The following is a 24,302-nucleotide window of genomic DNA, read 5'->3' on the forward strand; positions in this document are numbered from 1 at the left end:
AGCGTTACATACAGAGATAACCTAATCTGGCTTTTTATTATTCATTATTTAAGCAAGGTTTTCATAAAAAATTACTTTTGAAAATTAGTTTGGTGCCTTTAAATTATTTGCCACTGTCTTTTAGCGGTTTGAAAGCTATGAATAATTGTTCAGTATCATTTATGAAAAAAAGGGTTTATTGCCGTTCCCCCAGTGTTGCCAAGACGTTGGTGAGTCAAGAGATTACAGTTCAGTTTGATTCAGTACTTGATCAACTCACAGAGCGCCTGACAACACTTCACTGAAGTTTAATCTGTGAAATAGGGAGGCATTTTCTTTAGCCCCTTTAGTGAAAACTTTCTTTAATCTTGATTTTGTTAAAAATCTCAGTTGAAAGTTAAACAAGCTAATAGATCGTTACTACAACATGAAGATACGGGTTCCATTGTCTATATACCGTTTTTACATCAACTGAGATACTTCTATCTTGCTATCACTGATAATAAAGCACCGTTTTATGTATCGACGGATATGAAAAAGGTATTTGTATTTATTAGAATCGTAGAATAAATAGTTAATTTGGTTGACTAGTTTTGCATTGTGCCATTTGGTTTGCATTCCAATGTCGGAATGCGGTAGAGTAGACTCGAAATATGTACAGTTATGAAAACATGACCCGCTTTTTATTAGTATATATCGGATATATTGAATAATTTAATTGTAAAATACAACAACGTATAAAAAATACGGAAAAATTTATACTTAGTTCAATTTTAGCTTCAGGTGAAAAGTCTATTCAAAAATATACCCCCTCCTTAAAATATATGAAAAATTACATTATTTTCCATGAACGGACGCTATTAGACCCTGGGAATAGTATATTTTTTGTTTCGTTTATCCTTAATTGCTAGTAACTAATTACGTAATAACACCTCTCTCCATTTTAATCCTTTTTGCACCTAAACTTTGGACTGTTATAAATCTTGTTCTTGAAAAGATATAGGGAACTCCTTTGAGTACGTGATAGCCCTAATTAGTCCGTTTTCAAAGTTACTTAATAATTAACTAAAATAGCAAAATATATCTCTAGTTCTCTGCATCCCAATCCTCATGACGAATCAACTTTCAAGTGTTATAAATCTGGTATTACAAAAGATAAACCGAAATCTTTTGCGAATGTAATAACCCTAATAATTGGAGCTACGACAATCAGGGTTCCAGGAATTAACCAAAAAATAACGTTAATTCTTCGAATTTAAATCCTATTACTAGGCCTAGTAAGCTTTGGAGTGTTGTAACTCTGGTGTTATAAAAGATACAGGGAAATCCTATTAAGCTTGTTATACGGGACTTACGAGGTTACCGCCCCCTTTTCGGAGAGTAGTTCAGCCAAGGCTACAGAGCGCGTTCGACGACAGGCAAATGAGCAATGTCAGCCACTAACTAAAGGCCGCCGACAGGTTATGGCAGCGCCCACAGAAAACCTCTCGTAAATTCCGTATAGTCCTGCAGTCACTCCGTCAGTCTCCCTCCCCCCCTTCAAAACGGGTACCAAGCTGTGGCTCAGTATAAGAGTTCCCCACATGCGCAATCGGCGCAACAGAGAGGAAGAATACTGGATCACGTGACGTCTGGCTCTTTGCCTGTGCGCCGAGGTAGGTGCGCGTGAGAGAGATATCGGACTGTGCCTTTATAGTTACCTTCCCCCCCCCCCGCTTCCATCTTTGGCTCACCTTCTTATACGTGCTCCGTGTCGCTACTTCATTCCCTTCCAGCAACACAAATGCGCGAATTAATGATAGGAAATGTCAGCCACTAACAAAGGCGGGGCTCATAAAGATAATATTGAGGGTCAAATTTTTACCCTCAACAACTGGCTCTCAACAATGAGTATAAAATGTGTGATGACGAGTACTTTTTGACACTAGTGTAATTACGAGTACCAAAGTATTGCAAATAAATAATAAAATGAACAAAAATAATGTTGGGAAATTACATAAATAATTTATTGTAGGAAAATATTATAGAATATTACAAAATCGAGTTGATATATCAAATAATAGTATGAAAATTAATTAAGAAGACAACTCTATAATGATGAATTGAACAGTTCAATTTGGTTTGGTGAGTTCATTGTGAAAAAATTCTTCAACTAGATTACTAGATATAGAAGTAAAATTTTTAATTTGGGATTGTACAACTAAAAAAGGCGTGTAAACTTCGAAAACTACCACCAGCGGCTCTAAAGGCTAAACCACCACTCAAAAATAGAAACAAATACAGGGGCAACATCGATGCCCAGTACAATTGCTGCTGGTTCAAAAGTGTCTGCAATTATATAAAGATATATTATTTATTAACAGGAATTATTGGCCACAAATAGAAACATTGTCAGAGCTTACCAAACAAGAGACAGTTAGGTGAGAGAGTATGACGTAACCAATTTGGACATAGTTCTTATGATCCCAGGCGTGAAAATAAATCACTCCCCAGAATGTGTGTAGCAAAATGAATGCCAGCGTTGTGAATGCTGAAATGATGAAAAAGTATGGAGAATCACCGTGAAGTCCTACAGTTCCAGGTCCAACTGAGTCAGCCAGAACATTAACTAAGGAAAAAGCTCCACTCATCACACCAAATCCAAGACCAGCCACTAAGAATAAGAAAATTGAGGATTTTCTGGTTAAGAGAGTACTTTTCTTTCATCAGAAAATGACGAGTACCATAAGCTAGTGTTGATCTGTTGCTAGAAACAGCCACCCCTTCAACACCACCAACTTCTTCAACCTTTTTCAACCCAACTTCTGCTTTTCTAAATTGTAAATGGTATGGTTTCATTAACTTAACTTTTAGGAGTTTTATTGACACTTTACTATGATGTCATTCATTGATAGGAATTTCGCTTACCTTAATATTTTGTAAAACAGGAATCTAAAGCTTTCTTGGAATAGTACAGAGAACACTACCCCAAATGCCAGCTGTTTTTGAAGTGGAACAACTGCAAACCATAGTATCGATGACAGAAGCAAGGATAATAGCCAGAAAAATGCTCTAAAAATAATGCACTCGTTTAATAAGACTAGTTAAAAAGAGCGCAACTACACCGTTAAACAAGGGTCAATAGTGGACACACTGACAGCATCACTGCCTACATTCTTACAGGCCAAGGCCCCACACATTATGTAAACTTCTTAATAATTTTAGAATAAACTTACGCTGATATTAGTATAATGATTCTGATGGGATCTTTGGCTACTGTAATCGAAAATAGCGCAACTGGAGGTCCAAAAGCAATTAAAGAGCATCCAAAAAATTCCATTAACGTCATATTGACATTTCCTTTGGGCGGCTGACTCAGAAATGAAGTACAGTAGTTACCTGAGTAGTATGTTGCAGTGCAATTTAGCAGACGACTACTAACGATCCCTTCAGCGGGGGGCTGTGCGGCAAATCTTTGATGTCGACCCTATGGAGAAATATCACAGGAGTCGAAAGTTAAAACAGTGAACTTAGCTTTAAATGTATAATTTGCGACCCTTTAAGGGTTCCTTAATTAATCAAAACCGTCATGAAATTTCTAATTATTTTTCTCCCCATATAGTTATTTCCAAGAATTTCTCAAAATAAGGATAGCAAGTTCTTTATATTTGCAAGATCTCTAACTAATTTGACGATCAACTGTAAGTGTTTGTAACTTTTCCTCCTTGGTTTTATGTGTATTGCATGTTGGTATTGGCGTAACCGTCCATAGAAGGTAACTGGTTTTGTAAACAGGGAAGTAAGGCCAAGGAGGATAATATGGAGGGCCGACTTAGCCTTTGGGGGGTGTTAAGTGATTTTTGGAGTTCGATCCTGCTGACACCTGGTTCATTTACGGAAAACTATTGGTTTGGCGGGGGGGTGAGGTAGGGGGATATTTCTTTTGGCGAATCGCGATGGCGGACCGAATATGTTGCAGACGACAAAACGTTAGTTTTCCGCAGATGAACCAGGGGCCACTAGCGTAAGCAGGGCTACCAGTCACTTTCCTAAAATTATACTAAGTCGGCCCTCCATATTATCCTCCTTGGTAAGGCCTAGCGTAAATTTCCATAAAGAGCTTTTGTTTGTCCTTTTTTCGTGCTGTTTAGGTAAAAACTTTGTGCACTGTTTTAGTCAAATATTATGTTTAGTCTTTTTCATTCGACAAATTCGACACTCTATGCAAGATTAACTCGAGAAGTTCGTTGACAGATATATTTTATCGAAAGATAAAAATTTCGCTACCAAGCAAAGCCCCGAACTTTGACAGCCTTTTGGGGGTTGCTTAGTAAAGAGACACTCGTCAGCTGGCGAAAAAGCCGATATTATATTTACGTTTCGACTTTCGGGACCTCTGAAATTAATGATACCTATTGATATTCAAAACCGTATCATCATCGTTGGTTAATTGGATTGAAAAGACACGGAATTGAAATGTAAATATGACTTTTAATTTTAAGCCTAATTAGTGCACATAGCGATACTAACGAAAAAAGTTGGCTTCTCCGTTAATGGCCTAGGCCTAAGAGACTAGGCTTCCTCTCTCTTAGTCTTGACAAGGCTTGAAGGCTCTGCCTTGACTGTCTTTATCACTTCTTCTTAAATGTCTCTATTGTTATTTTGCCAAGGCCCGTCGTATATAATCTTATTTTGTTTATTGTTGCTAAATAATATAAAAAGCGAATATTTGTTTCGTGTTATATACACTGTGATTGTTGTTGTTTTGTTCTGTAAGGTACTTAATACTTTGATACAACATCAACAGTCGGATCATATCATATGATTGATTTGTTTATCATTTATTATTCTTATTATTGAAGTATTTGTTTATTACGATATATCTTTTAGTCTAAATGGCCTCAATTTTCCACGCTGGTTTTTAGTTGTGTATCTAAAAATTCTAATTTATTATTATATAAGGTTTTTATTAAATTACATAGCAAGACAATGGGTTATTGATTGTGGTATACACTCTACAGTAAAAATATTTCTTCTGCCATAATTGAGGTGATAGTAAAACTATGAGAAGTATGGATTATTCCATAGTGTACTAGGGGACAGTCTCAGAACGTCTATTGTATCTAGGACAATGTTGGTGCATAAAGCACGTTAAGGAGTTTAGGACTATGTTATAACATTAGAAACAGTACTGTGGCATTTCTAGTTCTACACCACTTTTGGCATAATATAGACATTTGACTCTATATGGTGTTACTGGGGCAATTGTCGGTTCCGCGTCGTTACCGGGACCGTTGTCGGTTCCGCGGTGATACTACGTACAATGTTGGTTTCGCGGTGATACTACGTACAATGTTGGTTTCGCGGTGATACTACGTACAATGTTGGTTTCGCGGCGATACTACGTATAATGTTGGGTATATAGCGTTACTATGTATAATGTTGGCTTCACGGCGATACTATGTATAATGTTGGGTATATAGCGTTAATATGCGCAATGTTGGTTTCACGGCGATACTGTGTACAATGTTGGTTTCACGGCGATACTGTGTACAATGTTGGTTTCACGGCGATACTGTGTACAATGTTGGTTTCACGGCGATACTGTGTACAATGTTGGTTTCACGGCGATACTGTGTACAATGTTGGTTTCACGGCGATACTGTGTACAATGTTGGTTTCACGGCGATACTGTGTACAATGTTGGTTTCACGGCGATACTGTGTACAATGTTGGTTTCACGGCGATACTGTGTACAATGTTGGTTTCACGGCGATACTGTGTACAATGTTGGTTTCACGGCGATACTGTGTACAATGTTGGTTTCACGGCGATACTGTGTACAATGTTGGTTTCACGGCGATACTGTGTACAATGTTGGTTTCACGGCGATACTGTGTACAATGTTGGTTTCACGGCGATACTGTGTACAATGTTGGTTTCACGGCGATACTGTGTACAATGTTGGTTTCACGGCGATACTGTGTATAATGTTGGTTTCACGGCGATACTGTGTACAATGTTGGTTTCACGGCGATACTGTGTATAATGTTGGTTTCACGGCGATACTATGACTATTGTTGGCTTGACGGCGATACTATGACTATTGTTGGCTTGACGGCGATACTATGGCTATTGTTGGCTTGACGGCGATACTATGGCTATTGTTGGTTTGACGGCGATACTATGGCTATTTTTGGTTTGACGGCGATACTATGGCTATTGTTGGTTTGACGGCGAGACTATGTATATTGTTGGTTTGACGGCGAGACTATGTATATTGTTTGTTTCACGGCGATACTATGACTATTGTTGGTTTGACGGCGAGACTATGTATGTTGTTGGTTTGACGGCGAGACTATGTATGTTGTTGGTTTCAGGGCGAGACTATGTATATTGTTGATTTCACGGCGAGACTATGTATATTGTTGGTTTGACGGCGAGACTATGTATATTGTTTGTTTCACGGCGATACTATGACTATTGTTGGTTTGACGGCGAGACTATGTATGTTGTTGGTTTGACGGCGAGACTATGTATGTTGTTGGTTTCAGGGCGAGACTATGTATATTGTTGGTTTCACGGCGAGACTATGTATATTGTTGGTTTCACGGCGAGACTATGTATATTGTTGGTTTCACGGCGAGACTATGTATATTGTTGGTTTCACGGCGAGACTATGTATATTGTTGGTTTCACGGCGAGACTATGTATATTGTTGGTTTCACGGGGAGACTATGTATATTGTTGGTTTCACGGCGAGACTATGTATAATAATGGTTATATAGCGTCACTATGTATGATGTTGGTTATATATCGTTACTATGCACAATGATGTTGGTTATATATCGTTACTATGCACAATGATGTTGGTTATATATCGTTACTATGCACAATGATGTTGGTCATATATCGTTACTATGCACAATGATGTTGGTTCTGTAATATTACTGGGTCCAATGATGATGGTTCTATGGAAATGTTGGTTATATATCGTTACTATGCACAATGATGTTGGTTCTGTAATATTACTGGGTCCAATGATGATGGTTCTATGGAAATGTTGGTTATATATCGTTACTATGCACAATGATGTTGGTTCTGTAATATTACTGACTCCAATGATGATGGTTCTATGGAAATGTTGGTTATATATCGTTACTATGCACAATGATGTTGGTTCTGTAATATTACTGGCTCCAATGATGATGGTTCTATGGAAATGTTGGTTCTGTAATATTACTGGCTCCAATGATGATGGTTCTATGGAAATGTTGGTTTTACAGCAATATTGGGTTAGTGCTGGTCCTACATCACTATTATTTACATTGTCGGTACTAAAGCACGAGAGTAACATGTTGGGGAAGTCTTTAAAATCAATATAGTAGAAAGGTCTTCAGGATCATTCAGAAATTACTATAAACATTTGCTAGTTCGCGCATTATCAGAATCTGAGTGAAATGTCGCTGTTACGTCACTTCTCAAAATATCCCGTAACTGTAAAATCTGTGGGTTTTAAGATGTGTTGGTATTCTTTTTCATTTTATAAATTCAGGGAAATTCAAGTTCTGTGAAGTTGCGCGTTAAATCGAAGTGACTGGGCCAATTTTTTTAAGCGCTTTAAACTCTGGTTGGAATGTTTGATTGGGACGAAGGAGATAGATTTTCCTTCGAAGATAGCGATCGTTTTGAAGAAGATTCTTTGTGCTCCTGGATCAGCGAACCAGAGAGCTTGTGCAACAATTGGCGGGGTTGGAAGAGACAGAATGGAAGTGGAAACGGTGGTGTCCATCACTACTATACTTATGGAAAACCAAAGGGTCAGTCAACCACTACTGATTACGACCTGTTCCGTTTGCAAAAACTACGAACGCACCGACTTTATTTTGGTGATACTTTACAGAGGGTCAAGTATTGTCATTGGTGGAAGCATCCGCGAGAGTCGTTGCTTGTCACATTCCTTTTGAAATTGTTGAGCATGTTTGCCCACCAGTTCCAGAACAGTTGCAGCTAAGAATAGCATTTTGGAGTTTCCCCGAAAATGAAGAAGACATACGGTATGTTATTCTGTTGTTTTTCATAGTGAAAAGTGTTTTGTTAAAACACTGCAAGCTTATTAAGAACTATATTTTTGTAAATGGATGTTTTTAGGCTTTATTCTTGTTTGGCAAATGGAAGTGCTGATGAGTTTCAACGTGGAGAACATCTCTTCCGAGCGCGAGCTGTTAAGGACTTGCTGCAAATTGGTACGCTCCAGAAACTCCAAAATGGAATATATGGGAGATCATTGTTCAAATATAGGAATTTTTATCCTCTTTCAGGATTTCATCTAAGCGCAACTGTTATGCCTCCTCAGTCCATTTCTGTTTCTAAAACTGCTTACAATGTTGCCGTCACCTTTGACCGTTGTCGCATAACATCTTGTAGTTGCACCTGCACTAGCACCGCTTCTTGGTGCTCTCACGTGGTCGCTGTATGTTTGCACCGAATTCATCAGCCTACTCAAGTTCGATTAAGAGCGCCAGTGTCTGAATCATTATCCAGACTTCATCGAGATCAGTTACAGAAATTCGCTCAATATCTTATAAGCGAACTACCTCAACAGGTAAGATTAGTTCCGTTCAACTTTGTATTCTTCCTCCTCGGAACTATTGGTTAACGATCCACGTTTCTCCCATTAGCAAATTTTACCTACAGCGCAGCGTTTGCTAGATGACCTACTTTCCAATCAACATACTATAAATTCATTGCCTGGTGCGCCAGGTATGTTCGTGAGAAATTGTCTTAGTTCCGTGCTTAGGTTAATGTTTTCATTAATATTTTAGATCCAACTGCTGGGGCATCAGCGGATTCGCAAACATCTTGGTGTTTGGACGAATCCACTTTGCACGAAAACATTCGAAAGATTTTGATAAAACTGTGCGTGCCCTCTCCGATTGTTTTTAGCGATGTCAATTATCTCTCTTCAACCGCGCCGCCCGCAGCGTCCGAATGGTCTAGTCTGTTGCGTCCACTTCGTGGCAGAGAGCCAGAAGGAATGTGGAATTTGCTGTCGATTGTCAGAGAGATGTTCAGACGCAATGACAGAAACGCCATCCCATTGCTTGCCATACTAACCGAAGAAGTTCTTTCGTGCGATCAGGTATTGTCCGCGTTGACGCCATCGCAAACGGAATAGGACAAAATGTAAAGGAGTGTTTCTTTAGATCCTGGTTTGGTGGTTCAATACCAAAGTATCGCTTCATACTGGCTCGGGAAATCATTGCGGACGTTCCGTTCACAGTAATACTCACGCTTCTCAACACGCTTGTAGCAGCCTATGCGATGAAATTGTAGTTTTATGGAGACTGGCCGCCTTAAATCCCGCCCTCTCTCCTCAGGACCGAAACTCTTTCTTCATTCAACTGCACGAGTGGCACTTAAAGGTTCTGGATAAAGTGTGGAAATTGCGTAATAGTAGTTCGGTAGGAGCGAGCGGTATCAGAAGAAGTGATATCGACGTTTTTACCGGTTTTAAACCTGCCATGGAAGCGTGTCTCTTGGACTGGAGTGATTACCCCATCAGCGGAATTACCTTTCTAGAAGGTGGAGCTCGAAGATGGTATTCTCCGTATTTCCAAGCAAAACCGTCAAGCGGGCCAAATGACCCAAACCATCCGACAATATTGGGGGGTGAAGATTGCAGTCTCGGACATAATCATTGCCGCCGTATTGGACGAGCGATGGACTTAGGACAGGGTATCAGCCATTGGAGCAACCTTCACGAAAGGAGAACGATTCTCATCCACGCTGTACATAACACTCAAAATAACACGACCGTAGCGCCGGGACGCCAGCCAGAAAGCAATCGCAGTTCGCTTAGCAGCGAAGGCTTTTGCGAAAATGATAACGCTGATGGTTCTGACTTAGAAAGATTGGCACCGAGTGGAAGTTACTCTATAGCGGTGGCAAAATCTGAACCGCCGCAAGCCGCGGCTAATGTTGTAGATTTCTCACAACCAAGTACCAGCAGGGCTAATGTTGAAGTCCCTCAGCCTGGTTCGAGCGCCAATAATGCTACCGATGGCTCTAGTATTGCTGGGCAGAATGACTCGAAGCCCTCCGACTGTGAAAATGATTCCGATGGCTCCAACGCCAACCGGTATAGTTGCGCGTTTTTTGGTAGTATAAGGTATCAGTATTCATGGTAAGTTTTTGTAGGAATGTCGGCGATAATAAGGGAGAAGCTAGCGAGTCTCAACAATCAAGTGACGAGTATCAAATGTACTACTACGATCCTCAAGCAAAAATACCAGACAATAAAGAGAAAAAGGAGGAAGAAAAATTTGTCGTGTCTGTAAAGAAAATTGAGGATCCGCTTGAAGTAAGATGTTGCGCTTACGTCGTATGGTATTTATATATAATGTCGCTCGTTTTAGGTCCTATTTGCTAGAGCGGAAGCTCTTCACGCACACGGATATACTTTAGAAGCTTGCACGCTGGCCGTCAAGCTAGCCGAACAGTTGCTGGTCAACCCTCCAAATTTAATGGTGGAACTGCCACCACAAACTGCCCGAGGAAAGAAGGGTCGACGTTTTAATCCGGCTTCCCACCAGATTAGTCTCTTAGCCTCGGCCACCTTAGCCAAAGCCGCGTTTCTCAGTACAGTACTGGCGGAAAATGTTGAGCATCACCATTTGGCTTTTTGCGTTGCTTTGTTTGGTTTGGAATTGGCCCGTCCTCCAGCCTCCACTAAAGCTTTAGAAGTTAAACTAGCCAATCAAGAACAAGATGTCGTACTACTCCTGAAGAAGATACCATTAACTGATAGGGAGCTTAAAGTGGTTAGAGAACGTGCCGAGCAGTTGAGGAATGGACAGCTAAGATCGAGAGGAGAAGCGCTGTTACCTTTAATGCTTGCTAGTTTCATTTTTGACGCTTTAGTTCTCCAAGGTGGGTCGCGCTACTTGCTGTCACCGGTTGTGGACAGAGAGAGAGAGAGAGATGTCAATTTATAATCTGGTATTGCAGGAAATGGTGTGAAAATGGCTCAGCAAACAAATGGCAAGCAATCAGCGGATGAGATTCTAGGATTTGAAGCCGCTGTAGCCGCTTTAGGATTGAAGGCCAATGTTTCAGAAGCTGAACACCCTTTGCTTTGTGAGGGTACACGACGCCAACGTGGAGATCTTGTGATTAATCTCTTGGTCCATTATAAAGATGACCAAGAAAAGCTTGTAAAGGTACGCGCGAGTCTTTTAAAGAATAGCGCCCAACTTTCTTCAACCCACGCCAACATTTGTTTCTTTATGTTTTCAGATTATGGACAAGCTGTTAGATAAAGAAATGCATCAAATGTATAAAGCTCCGGTACTCAATCCGTATCTCTACTCGTCAAGTACTCCAACAAATACTGACAATGCTAGCAATTCTGGTGCCGCGAGTGAAGATTATTCCCCGACTCAAGATGGTAACTCCACCCCTCTCGATGAAATAGAGCAGATGACGAAAAGGTACGAAATTGATTACGGGCACATGGGCGTATGCGACTTGGAACAGCAAACTCAAGCGCTTAGAATTGGGGGTGCCAGTCAAGATGCGGCCGTACACGGAGTTCACTTGAAAGACGGACATAGACGGTAGGAAAACGTCAAACCCTTTGTTAGTTTTAAATTATAAAGATTATTCGCGCTTAGCTTAAGAAACGAAAGAAGCGACGGAGGCTCGAGTCCCGGATGGGAAGAAGATTACAAAGCTTGGGAAGCCAAGTTTCGTTGCACTAATTTTCGAACAACTAAGAAACATTCTGCTGGAATGGCCAGTATCGATAGTAGCGCACCAGAAACCACTTCGAGCGATAATTCCCCGACAGTCGTGCGTCGAAGTACTTGGATTCGAACAACTGGTCCCGGAAGTGACAGTGGAAGTAGTGGAGAGAGCAGCGATTCGTTCGCTTCGAGTTCATCAGGGGATAAAATTACGAGACCAAACAAACTAAGAGATACGGAGAGGTAAGTACATATCGATGGGAGATAGTTCCGCAGTCGTGATTTTCAACATTGCTACTTTAATTTCTTAAGTCCGCCTCAAGGAATACCAATGAGATTCACGACACCTTTTAATCCTGGTGAAGGAATATCTCGTACTATCGTGGCTGGGTCAAAGTTAACACGATCAGTGTATGTACTGATTTTTCATCCATGAGGGAGGATGATTTCAAGATGGGAATAGTAATGGCTTTCTTTGACAGTTTTAATAAAGGAAAGCGAGTGTATCCTAGTGTTCCTAATCAACCCAGTGAGGCCTCGGCCCACTTTATGTTTGAATTGGCTAAAACGGTACTGGTTAAAGCTGGTGGAAATAGTTCCAACGCGGTGTTGTTCACTCAACCATCTTCCAGCCAAAACCATCGCGGCCCGCATAGAGGTCTTCATATGTGCGCGTTTCAAATAGGCCTTTACGCTCTAGGGCTTCATAATGCCGTCTCGCCTAATTGGTTATCCAGAACCTATTCGTCTCACGTGTCCTGGATTACGGGTAAAGTTCTAGCATACCCGACTGACGCTTGTCGACTGTTTTCTTACAATTTGAGCTCGGTTCCTTTAGGTCAAGCTGTCGAAATTGGAAACGCGGCGATTAATTTTTTGATCGAGACTTGGGAGGGGCACTTGACCCCTCCCGAAGTAGCGTCCTTGGCCGACAGAGCATCCCGAGGACGCGATCCCTCCATGGTCAGGGCCGCGGCGGAGCTGGCTCTGTCTTGCCTACCACACGCGCACGCTCTGAACCCCAATGAAATCCAAAGGGCTCTAATTCAATGTAAAGAGCAAAGTAGCGAAATGCTTGAAAGAGCTTGTTTAGCCGTCGAATCAGCCGCTAAAGGAGGAGGAGTGTATCCGGAAGTCTTGTTTGATGTTGCCAGAAGATGGTACGCGATAATTTTTTATAAATTATTTATCAAGTATGTTAAGCTTATAATCCTACGCAGTTATCATACGCGGGTATGTCCTCATTGTCGTAGAGATATGAAGCTCGAGATATATAGCCTATACACGCTACTAGTCACGATGCAAAACGCGGGACATGACAGTCATTTTCTAATTCGTTTCAGGCATGAGCTTTACGAAGAGAGCCTCCAACACCCTAGCTCTAGAATATCGAATCAGCGGTCAACAGCCGCTTCCCACGCCAGTGAAAACATGGTGTCGTTTGCATCCAACAATCAAGCGACGCTGGCAACGTCTGATGTCTGTCCACCACAATCTCAGCTGCCCAACATTGAAAATCGCGGCGCGCTGAATATGGGCCACATGGGGGATGGAGTCGGCCTTCCCATGCCACAACCCCAAGTCGTTCAACAACCTCCGCCACCCATTCAAGTCCTGCCTCAGTTAGCTTGCGCGCCAGTGTCCTACGCGCTGCCCTATAGTCACCCTTACAGTTATCTACCGGGGTTACCACCCTTTCTTCATCCTCCTCTTCCCTTTCATCCGGCTAATTACACCTACGCTCCCATCAGTCACTCTTACTACCCTCCAACACCCGTTACTACGGCTCATTTAAGGCCACCACAGAATACCTCTATATATACTCATTCGCCCGTTATGGGGGTTCCCATGAATCAAGGCTCAATTCAACAACGCTCAGTTCTAACTCTTAACGCTGCCCCTCCCTCCGCCAATAATATACCACAACCACCCCAACCCCAGGTAAGTTCCATCGACAACCCCGTGTATAAGACCAAAGAACGTTTGAATTTCATGTTCGGAAAACTGTTCACTCGAAGGTAAATGGATCTATCCCTCAGTTAAATCAGCGTCAACTCGGATACTTATTATCCGCGTATAGAGTCGGCATGTTAGCCATGGAAACATTAGCTCGAAGGGTTCACGATGATCGTCCACAAGCCAAATACGCTCGTAATCCTCCTTATGGAGAAGATGTCAAATGGCTTTTAGAGGTTGCCAAAAAACTAGGTGCGTTACGCCAGTCTCGCTTGGCAGTTTATATGCTTAAAGTATGATTGTTCGCGCAGGAACATCTTATCTGCAAGAGTTCTGTATATGCACAGTCAACAGTGTGGCCAGTCCATTTATTCTACATGACATTGTCGTTGAAGCTGCTCATTATTTAGCTCGCTCAGGAACAGCCACTCTAACCCAGCCACTGAGGTCCCATCTGTTGACACCACTTATACAGAAATGCCAACAAATGCAAGTCTAATATTCCAACGTTTCATTATATTTTTGCCACTTTCCTCGGGTGTTTAATTAGTTGGGACTCTCAAAGTAATTTTTGTTTCGGACTGACGTTTTAACAACTGGGGCTCTAATCACTATGAGTTTAACTGTACATCAACGTACGCGGCTTACACGCCATGATTAAGCGGTTTGCTAAGAGGGGGGGATTTCGGAGGGGGGGACTTCGGGATTGCGCGGGGGCACGCCGCGATTTCGCCTTGATTACGCCTCGATACTTCATTTGAGCTTCATGCTTGGCGATTACGCGTCAGCCCCTCGGTATCAACTCATCCTAGTGGCATTTCGGAGATGCTGTAATTTTTGTTAATTCCAGGTTCATAGCGTGCACTCACTTCAAGATGTACCATATCACTATGAGTTTAACTGTACATCAACGTACGCGGCTTACACGCCATGATTAAGCGGTTTGCTAAGAGGGGGGGATTTCGGAGGGGGGGACTTCGGGATTGCGCGGGGGCACGCCGCGATTTCGCCTTGATTACGCCTCGATACTTCATTTGAGCTTCATGCTTGGCGATTACGCGTCAGCCCCTCGGTATCAACTCATCCTAGTGGCATTTCGGAGATGCTGTAATTTTTGTTAATTCCAGGTTCATAGCGTGCACTCACTTCAAGATGTACCATATCACCCCGGCCGAGTACGAAGATTTTGTTAGCATCATTCGAAGCGCTCGGTCGGCTTTCCAGATGACGCCTGGTGGAATGGTACAGTTTAACGAACTTCTGCAGAGTCTGCGTCGATCTAAATCTTGCAAGAAGGATTTGTGGTCGAGAATCGCTACTGCTCTGGCGGCGTCAGTTTGATGAAGGGTTTAGATTAGGACGCCACCACTAACTACTATTCTTCTTCTTCTTCTCTCACACCATCTTTCTTCAGTAACTTATACGTTCATTTATAATTTCGCGTCTTTCTTTTGTGTCGTCGTCTAATATAATTATAAGAACGAAAGACTGCTCATATTTTTTTGTTCCTCATATTTAATTTATCGACTGTAAAAAAACACACACACGCAACACCCTTAATGAAGTTAAATTATACCTAATTATGCAATTAAGGTTTTAAAAGAAAAAATCAACAAGAACACCACCAACAAACACCCAACCAGTTTAAGTATTCTTAACTTAATTTTAAACATACATTAATTAATTATTATGAAATATACGACTCATCTTGTACAGATCTTCATCGCGGCATAAACGCTCAGGTTTACGGACATGATGTTTTTTTTTTTTTCTTAGTTTTTAATTTAATAATGAAGAAATAAATATGATAATTAAATAAAATAATTAATTAACCCATGGGGAAGAAACTAATTAAGAAGTATTTAAGAAGAAAAACAGTTACACACGAACATTCACTTAACATTAAAACTTCGTGCTCAAACATTCATTGTACAGAATTTAACGCGTTCATCGGATCATTTTAGCGTCGTCTGCTGGCTGGTGACTAAAATCTTAAATACCTACCCCCCTCGCTCCCCGCCGTTTGATATGCACAAATTAATTAATTAATTAAATAATTAATTTAAACAAGGCCATGCGGTGAAAATGTGCAAAAAAAAAAATCCTGTCTTGTAAGGTAAGAGTGCTGCTGTTTATGTCTAATATCGTGTTGTTTAATTCTTCTATAAATCATAAACTTGGCGGGATTTTTACTAACTCTCTCTCTCTCCCATCCCATCTCATTTTCCCATCCCTGGGGGGAAAGAAATGTTTTTAAAAACACACTATTTTGGGTATGGTGTGGAATTAATTGATTGAGATAGTTCTATAGTGGGAAAAAAAAAATAAAAAAAATTTAAAAATTGTAGGACCTAAATGTTTTTCCGTGTATCTTCAATTATTTGCGCTAAAAAAAAAAAAAAAAAAGGTTTTCGGTATATTAACGCCGTATACAGTTCGTGTTTATTTTGATATAAATATATATAATGAATGAATTTACCGGAAAACTTAAAAAAAAGATATTAAATAATTGTGTGAGTTTAAGATGATACAGTATTTTCGTAACACGCTCACTGAAAAAAAAATAAAAAAATAAAATAAGAAATAATCCAATCATGCAAAATTGTTCCGATATAGAAAAAAAAAGAAAATCCAATTTTTTTTTTCTAATTGTGGTTAATGTTTCAAAAAAAAAAAAAAATAAGAACGTAAACGTTTGCTATTCAATTTTGCATGCAAATTAGACTAGAAAACTAATCTTTTTCGTAAACGTTTTCGCATTATAAACAAATAAAACGATGCTTAAATTCGCCGCCGAGTATCGGATATGGTTATTATTACGAGTGTACATATTGTATTTATTATAAATGTTAGTTTTAATGAATATTTTCAATCATTTTTAACGCCCATTTATTTTTATTTTTTTTTCTCTTTATCTCTCGTGTTGTTGTAGGGTCGATTAGGTCATATCATGAATCTATATAACTATGAATATACAGCTGCGTTAGGCTGTCTAACCTCTCGATAAGGTTTGGGCGGGGCTTAGCGAAAGGAGATATCAGTCACGTGTCTGCTAGTGTTACGAGCGGGAGAAGGGAGGGGGAGTCCGGGGGTGTGTAAATTCGAAACGTCACTTCCTCTTGTCTCGTGATTGGCTATTAGAGCTACGCAAAACGCGTCAAAGCTAGGAGGGTAACACCCAAACCAAATCGACATGATAGAAGGGGCATATGATAGAGCTGTATATTCATAGTTATATAGATTCATGGTCATATTTATTCATTACCGGTTTATGGTAAAATTATTTTAATTATTAGACCTATAATTTTTTTTTTTGCTTGTGACTTAAGTGTTTTACAAGTTCGAGATGACTTTAATATGGGTCTATAAATCCCTACTTATTTAGTTTAATATGGTAGAATGAAAGGCTGAACAGAAATAACAGAAAGAAAGGTAGTCGGGAGAGTATCACGTCAACGAAAAATATATACTGCGATATGTTTGATTTGATTTAAACTCGCGTAGTATCTATATAAGTTCATAAGATATGATCAAGAAGTTATATCAGTATCTCAGAGAGAAGGTATAAGATGCCTTTGTATTCGCGCCAGGCCATAGTCCCAGTCTCCCTTTCAAAATACAAGGGGGGACGTAAAAGGAGGCGCCGGGCTATTTCGCTGCCTCTCCTCAGTCGGAAAATATGACTGTAATTTTCGTCACTCGCGTCGTCGCGCTGACGTGAGTTTTCAAGAACCAATGAGATGCTGGCTGGTTGTAATTTAGAGACGGGGATTGACTCCGGACCTACGTAACGTTTGGACTGGAGATAAAGCTGGAAATCTGGCGAATTTATACCTTCTCTCTGAGATACTAGATATAACTTCTTGATATGATCCTTAAGTTTGTCACTGGTTACAAACTGGAGCTTCTTGTCATTAGTGACGTAGGTCATAGATTCTCGTGAGGCGCTGTCAAAGGCTTAGTACAGACTAAACAGGAAAATGGACTTCAAAACCGCGTGTAGTCAATTCTCGCTCGTCGTTCTTGAACTAGCTCGAGCTCTAAGTCTCTCAGTAGCATTACGAAGTATAGGTAGTGTCATACTTATGGAACATATCTTATAAACTTATGGTAGTATTAATGCGCGGGCTATGGTTTGCGCTACAAAAACCTATAATCTCCAAGAGCCAAAAATATTCTAACGCGTCAAAAGCTGAGCTATGATGTATAAAGATGACGTCATCATACTGGTCACTACCGAAGCCGTTCATTAATACCTCCTTAATGCCAAACTACGTTCTGTTACTTCTATTTGCCTTTAATAGAACCAAAAAAAAAACCTTGTTACCGCCAATATGTTCGTGAATTATAGACCAGGCAATGAAAAACTTGCATAATTTTTTAAAATTTAGATTAAGAAGAATCTATTGGTCATATGAATTGTTATTTTAACTAAAATTGTTTAAACCTCAACTCCCTCCGCGACTGTTGATAAAAAATAATTAAGTTAACACTGGGATTTGTATTTTATATATTTTTTTTTTCGTAAAGTGTTTTAATTATAAAACCCCATAAATATCGCTGTGTTTGATAATAATGAATTTTACTTATGATGTATATGACTATACTCTTCGTATAATAGTATCATTTGTTGATGTTTAAAGCTTTTTTTTCTACAGGATCTGCCAAGTTGCAGAAAAACGTGTGCCTAATATATGTGTTTGTTTTTAACTAATAAAGAATGAACTTTTTCCCCAAAATATTGTTCCGATTAAAGAAAATAGTAGGCCTAAACAAAAATGAATTAAGCTTGACTGTCTGTGACATTCCCGGAAAGGGTTCGGTCCTTAAAACGGGTCCCACTGGGGAATGGGCTATTTTATAGACAAATTCGGAAATTACAACCTTACGGGTCCCACTGGGGAATGGGCTATTTTATAGACAAATTCGGAAATTACAAACAGAGAAACCAACACACAGGGGCTAGACCGAGGGGTCCGTCATTGCCAAAAAATCCCGTACGCTCGGGGAAAAATCCAAAAACAAATCCAAAATTCCAGTGAAAATACAAAAAGGATTTTGTATTTTTTGAAAAATCCGAAGATCTTTCAAAAGTTTCAAAATATATAAAATTATGTAAAAAATCCAAAAATCCACCGAAAATCCAGAAAAAAATCAAAAAATACCGAAATTTTTTTAGAAAATCCACAAAAAAATCCAAAATTTTGTGAAAATCCACAAAAAATCCAAAATTTTAAAATTCACAAATCCAGGAAGACGATACAAATTACAGTTTAAAATACAAAATCCAAAAAAAAAAATACAAAATCCAGAAAAAATACGAAATCCCAAAACAAATTACGAAATCCCAAAACAAATTACGAAATCCCGAAAAAAATACAAAATCCCGAAAAAAAAATACAAAATCCCGAGAAAAAATATGAAATTCCATGAAAAAATTCAAAAACACAACGGTTTTTTTTTTTGAAAATCCTACTGGATTTTGGATTTTTGTAAAAAATCCATTTAAATAAAAAAAAATACGTAAAAATCCCGTACGTTTTTTTTCGAATGACGGACCCCTCGGGCTAGACCGCCATTGGGGTATTCTCCCTCGTGCCAAGAAGCAACCCCATACGGAGCCCGAGACTACACGCGGAAGGCTAACCAACTCGCACTGCGTCTGACGTAGCTTCTTGGTGAGATGGAGAATACTCCACTGACGGTCTTGCATGTGTTGGTTTCTCTGTTTGTAATTTCCGAATTTGTCTATTTGGCCTAGATGGGGGAGAACGTGATGGTAGCTGGTAAGATGTCGCAGACATTAGTCACAGATAAGTGACAGTCGCAAGAAGCGCCTTAAATTTGGAAAACGCTTTCTCGGTGGTCCCTATTTAAGAATGGTTTTCCCTTTTCCCCTCAAAATGGCGGAGAGCTTTACATAGTAGACTTCAGTTAGTTTAGTGGGTCCTGATGTTTAATAGGGGAGATTTTCGACCCAAGAAAGAGCTCCCGGAAGAACCCCAAATAATTAGGAAGTAGCTTCACTGCGGGGTTATCCATCTTGTTTAAATTAACAAACAATACGTCAATACAGTAAAATTATTTTAGAACAGCCCACTCATAAAATCTAAAAATTAAACCGCCCAATATATTTCGGGTACGAATGACGCATACTTAGGGTCTTTCCCAGAACAGTTTCCCCGTTAATTTTTACCAGAGTAAATATAGAAAGAGTCTAGAAGAACCTCACTATAGGTAGAGAAAGTGACATCTAATTGAATACGTGATATAATTGTCCAATCCGAAGTTGATCGTGTTCTAGACTCGTTATATATTGACTTTGATATTTAAGGGGGAGGCCTTTTAAGGTAGAAGTTTTTTTTATTTGTACTATGTACGATTTATTTCCTCTATAATATTTTTACGTCGCAAACTTTCCTCTAGGATATCAACCCGCGGCCTCCGAAAAAAAAAAAGAATATCTGTGAGAATAAATTTCATTTAGTTGCAACAGTGACGCCGCGATAATAAAGTTTATTCCTTGGTTGCAATCATAGAATGATGACGAAGTAAAGCTGCAGACTACCAACGTCAGACCTCGTGCAATATATTCGCGTGAAGGTTAGGTATTTAGTTCTTTAGATCAAGCCATCAGTTGGTTTTAAACGTTGATGAAAAACACCTCTTTACAAAAAAAAAGTTATAACAATAGCGAATATCGTATAGTTCAAAGGTTAATTAGCTTTATCAGTTCGTCACGTGATCTTTTCCCGCGATAATCGGTTCTGCTTGTTAAAGATAAACGTAGCGAAGAAGGAACGCCATCGTATTTTATTCTAATATTTAACCGTAACAGCTCGAGTGTAAATTAGTTCGAAATCAAGGTCTTTTAGCTCGAAATTATCGGAGCGTTTACATCAACCGTAATTCGGAGGTTCATTTAAATTATTCTATAAATGTAAGTTTTTCTATGCCTGCCTGCCTTTTGTGTGTGGTTATTTTTTAACCAAGATATACCTGTACATATACTACTACTTAAAAAATATTCGTTCTTGTTTGTTACCTGAGAAAAATATCACGTGTTGGTTATAGGTGCAAAGGTCTAGGTTTTTACCTGTCTATATAGTCGTAGGCGTAGCGCGTAGTGTACAGTTCGAACTATACGCTTAACTTTTATCCCTGTTCGTAAGTACAAACGCACTTTTTGAATTTATATTATTTAAAAGGAGATATATTACTACGGGAAGTATGAGGTTTTCGTTATGAAACGTTTAATTTCGTATTCAGGAAGAATTTCGAAATTTTTCCGTTCAATAAAGTGTGTTTGTTCAATCTAAGCGAAGATAGCATAAGGGCACTATATTTTGATAAAGAAAATATGATATATACAGGGTGTTTTAGAGTTGACAATTAGCTTCGGGATTAATATTTGTGATAAAAAGGTATTTCATTGTTTGAACTTTGAAGGGTGGTAAAGGAACAGTATCCTCAATCGACTCTAGGATGTATGAGACGGGTATCACGTTTTTATAGTCTGATTTAAATCATTAAAAATCGATCTTTGTTCTCGGGTTTTGGTTTTAGTTACATTTCAGTTTCTATATGAAGCTATTTGTGAATCATTTCCGTACCACATTGAGACCTAGCTTTGACTTAATTCCAGTCCTATCATCATAGTTCAATCCGAAGTTCAGAAACTCCTCCCACAACTACAGGTATCATGGGAGCACCATAGAAGTTCTCTGTTTGTAAAACCGCCCGCATAGGGATAAGCAGTCTTTCGCCTCTTTCTACTGATAGTATCATAGTAAACTCATAATAGAAATCTTCTGGAAAATTCACAGTAAAGGTTTTTTCTGAGAGGAAGGCAAGGCTAGCAGTTTGAACCAGTGCACTGAAGTTTAAGCTGAGAGGGGAAGGAATTTTCTATAGCCCCTTTAGTGAATTCAAACTAAAGAATATTCGAGTCTTCGTCGTTATCCAGTCTAGCATGAACGATATCGATGGAGGTTTAGGAAGCGCTAATTGGTATCTAAAACAGTTCCCGCCTTAGGATAGCCATATCCATATCTCGCACATATGCGCAATGCATGTACTGAGTGCAGAACCGTATTTCACGGAATCCAGTCTTACAGCTACGTAGATACGCCATAATTCCTACCTCTGTATTGTCTCGTTATTGAGTACTTACCAACAACCCGATAATTAGAAAAACAACTAAAACTAATCATATTCCAGTGCATTAACTATGCTTCCGATTAAGTTCAAAAGCGATTCAATTTACCTAACCCCGCTCGGGTTTTTCCATAGAAAGATATCGCCAACAGGCCCTTTCCCCATGCAAATATTTACGAGCTCCAAACTCAGTTCCAACTGTTCCAACCTTCCTTGCATTAATTACTAGCAGAGAAACCAACACACAGGCGGGAGGCCGCCCTCCTAGGTTATTTAACTCACGCCAAAAGGTAACGCCAGACGGAGCCATAATTCACTACACACGCGGGAGGCTAGCCAACTCGCACTGCCTCTAGGGGTGACGCACCCCTACGCCCAGTAAAGTTCTTTTCACCTAAGTCAATCATGGATTAACTAACGCTAGTTAATCCATGAGTCAATAATGGAATGATCTATACTCATACCAATCTTAAATATAAGAAATAACATTGTTTCTAAGACTGTAACCTACTACAATTATCTAATCTCATATAGGCTCTCCCTCCATTTGCTTCTATATAATTGTTTTATAGCGTTTTAAATATTTCCCTAATCTTTAATTTCAGATCATGAGTGGGTACCCGCAAGCCCCATACAACCCGTACCAACAGCAGGGTGGCGCTCCTCCCCCTCCATATTTCCCGGTAAGTGATTTTGATGACCTACAGTATGGCTTAACGCGTCAGATTAGCTCAAAATGAACTTACCTTGTCTCTCCTTAGAGCAGTTGAATATTATTTTTCATCCATTTTACAAAACGAAAAACTCAGGACTATATCCCTAAATTTTCCCGAAATCTTTGCTCCGCTACTCTGTCACGTTCACGACCGTTTCCGCGGTAAAAATGCGTGATATTTTCGCAATGACACTGTACCTTCACTGTTTCGCGCTCCCATACTGACCTTCCACCCGGGTTTTTTCCCCTTCCAAGGTCGCTTATAAACTTTCCTAAAAATAGTATCTTCATGTCAAATAACAGTAAGAACAGGGATGTAGAAGGGTTTCCTAGCCTTTGGTAGTGGTCGTAGGGTGAGGGTAACGCCGATTATTGTGGGCCATTGTAAGCCCCCCCCCACAATGTCGCTAGGAATGTTGGTAGTTTCAGAAGTTAGTTATGTGAAGTGGAAAAGTCGTTCTTCTGGAATTACAGTCTTAAGTTTTATATTGATAAGAACTAAAGTACCTTTTCTTTCATTATCAATTAGCAGCAACAGCAGCCTCCGCCGCAAGGATATTATCCTCAACAACCAATTGGACAGCAACCAGGACCTTATTACCCTCAACAACCTACTACAGTGTAAGAAGGCTTATTTTAGCGTTGAAATAAAGATTTCAGTTAAGGTTGGGCGTCGCTGGGTGTGGGGAAAGCTGTGTGATTGTTAACCCCACGGTTAAGGGTGTGTTGAAGATGCAAGGTCAGATTTGATAGCCACCGTCCCGAGGGGCTAGCCACTGAACGAAGTTGATGTACACGCTATAACTTTAATAGTACTAAAAGGATTACGCGTAATCTTAAAAAGCCCAAGTTTTTTTTTTTCTATACAAAAGGGATTACTTGGTATCTGGCATTGGAAGTGATAAAATGATTACACGTAACCCGTATTTTTAGTATGGAGGTCTCAGAGTGATTAGCCTCTCGGTATTTCCAAGAAGTGGAAATAAATAACACGTGTCTATAGGTAGCTGGAATAAAGAAGAGAAACTAGTATGGGAATAGAAAAGTAGCCTTTGTATGTGCATTGCACGGATGTTAAGGACCATGATGGCCATTTGGTTGTTCTTTCGTTTCCGGTTGTCTCTTATTCGTTCGCCTTTGGTATTGGCTCTGTTTTGACGTCAAAACCGGAAATGGAAATGACGCTTTTACTCGTAAACAACTATCGATCTACCTTCTATTCCAATTCTATTATCTTTGCTTGCTTCTGGTAAACACTTAGGAGGGGTGTGAATAGGCGATAGTCCGTTTTCTTTAAACACTTATCTTTTCAAGTAGACAAAATTTCAATGCGAATTTTATCAATTTCTGATAAAATCTAGGCACTACGCTTGAGTTCTATATTTTATTAAGGTTTTCTGAGTATTTAATTGGCATCCCACCCATTAATTTTAAATGCTTAAATATTTAGAATTGTGCAAGAGGATAGACGGAACAACGACATGGCCAAAGATTGTTGTTTGTGCGCCCTCTGTATGGCTCTATGCTGTTTCTGTTGCGCTGATTAATCACCCGAGTTCCATTGTTCGAGTTAACCTTTTGTATATACATTTTAACAGTTAAAGTTAATCCTAATAATGTTAATTTGTTTGGATATAGCGCGAAAAAAATGTATATTTTTAGAAGTTAAAATTTTTGTATGAATAATTTAAAATAAATTGTAAAAATTTTGTCGAAATATGTAGTTCAGTCGTCTTTGAAAGCGTTTCAAATGCAGGTAATCGAACGCG

The 24,302-nt window shown here is 39.6% G+C and overlaps 2 protein-coding genes and 1 long non-coding RNA gene across 5 annotated transcripts; 2 read left to right on the top strand and 1 right to left on the bottom strand.

The window, feature by feature from the left end:
- Positions 1–1,958: 1,958 nt before the first annotated feature.
- aph-1 (gamma-secretase subunit Aph-1) lies at positions 1,959–22,720 on the bottom strand. The gene is made up of 6 exons (XM_089852906.1): positions 22,565–22,720; positions 3,195–3,445; positions 2,887–3,030; positions 2,703–2,791; positions 2,382–2,632; positions 1,959–2,307 (listed from the first exon to the last, which is right to left on the bottom strand). Exons 2-6 carry the CDS (start codon positions 3,305–3,307, stop codon positions 2,161–2,163), a joined length of 744 nt encoding a protein of 247 aa, XP_089709032.1. The 5' UTR covers positions 3,308–3,445; positions 22,565–22,720; the 3' UTR covers positions 1,959–2,160.
- Dora (zinc finger SWIM domain-containing dorado) lies at positions 3,631–18,400 on the top strand. 2 transcript variants are annotated; one of them, XM_089852903.1, is made up of 21 exons: positions 3,631–3,762; positions 4,054–4,436; positions 7,514–7,778; positions 7,862–8,015; positions 8,110–8,204; positions 8,280–8,563; positions 8,640–8,721; positions 8,784–9,100; positions 9,165–10,099; positions 10,159–10,321; positions 10,377–10,890; positions 10,969–11,180; positions 11,257–11,576; positions 11,634–11,948; positions 12,018–12,116; positions 12,188–12,474; positions 12,544–12,865; positions 13,049–13,646; positions 13,724–13,913; positions 13,973–14,150; positions 14,789–18,400. In XM_089852903.1, the coding sequence occupies exons 3-21, from the start codon at positions 7,595–7,597 to the stop codon at positions 15,000–15,002; spliced, it is 5,463 nt and encodes a 1,820-aa protein (XP_089709029.1). In that variant the 5' UTR covers positions 3,631–3,762; positions 4,054–4,436; positions 7,514–7,594; the 3' UTR covers positions 15,003–18,400. The 2 variants fall into 2 exon arrangements, with proteins under 2 accessions (XP_089709029.1, XP_089709030.1); XM_089852904.1 differs by lacking the exon at positions 14,789–18,400 and adding an exon at positions 14,512–14,614.
- LOC149623707 (uncharacterized) lies at positions 20,160–24,250 on the top strand. 2 transcript variants are annotated; one of them, XR_016374838.1, is made up of 4 exons: positions 20,160–20,601; positions 22,424–22,501; positions 23,066–23,154; positions 23,984–24,250. It is a non-coding gene; the product is annotated as an uncharacterized LOC149623707 (long non-coding RNA). The 2 variants fall into 2 exon arrangements; XR_016374837.1 differs by having other exon boundaries at positions 20,172–20,601; positions 23,063–23,154.
- The last annotated feature ends 52 nt before the right edge of the window (positions 24,251–24,302 follow it).

Source organism: Phalangium opilio, unplaced genomic scaffold (assembly GCF_054372755.1).
Source record: "Phalangium opilio isolate 3A_F unplaced genomic scaffold, DU_Popi_V2 ptg000113l_1, whole genome shotgun sequence".
Lineage (NCBI taxonomy): Eukaryota > Metazoa > Arthropoda > Arachnida > Opiliones > Phalangiidae > Phalangium > Phalangium opilio.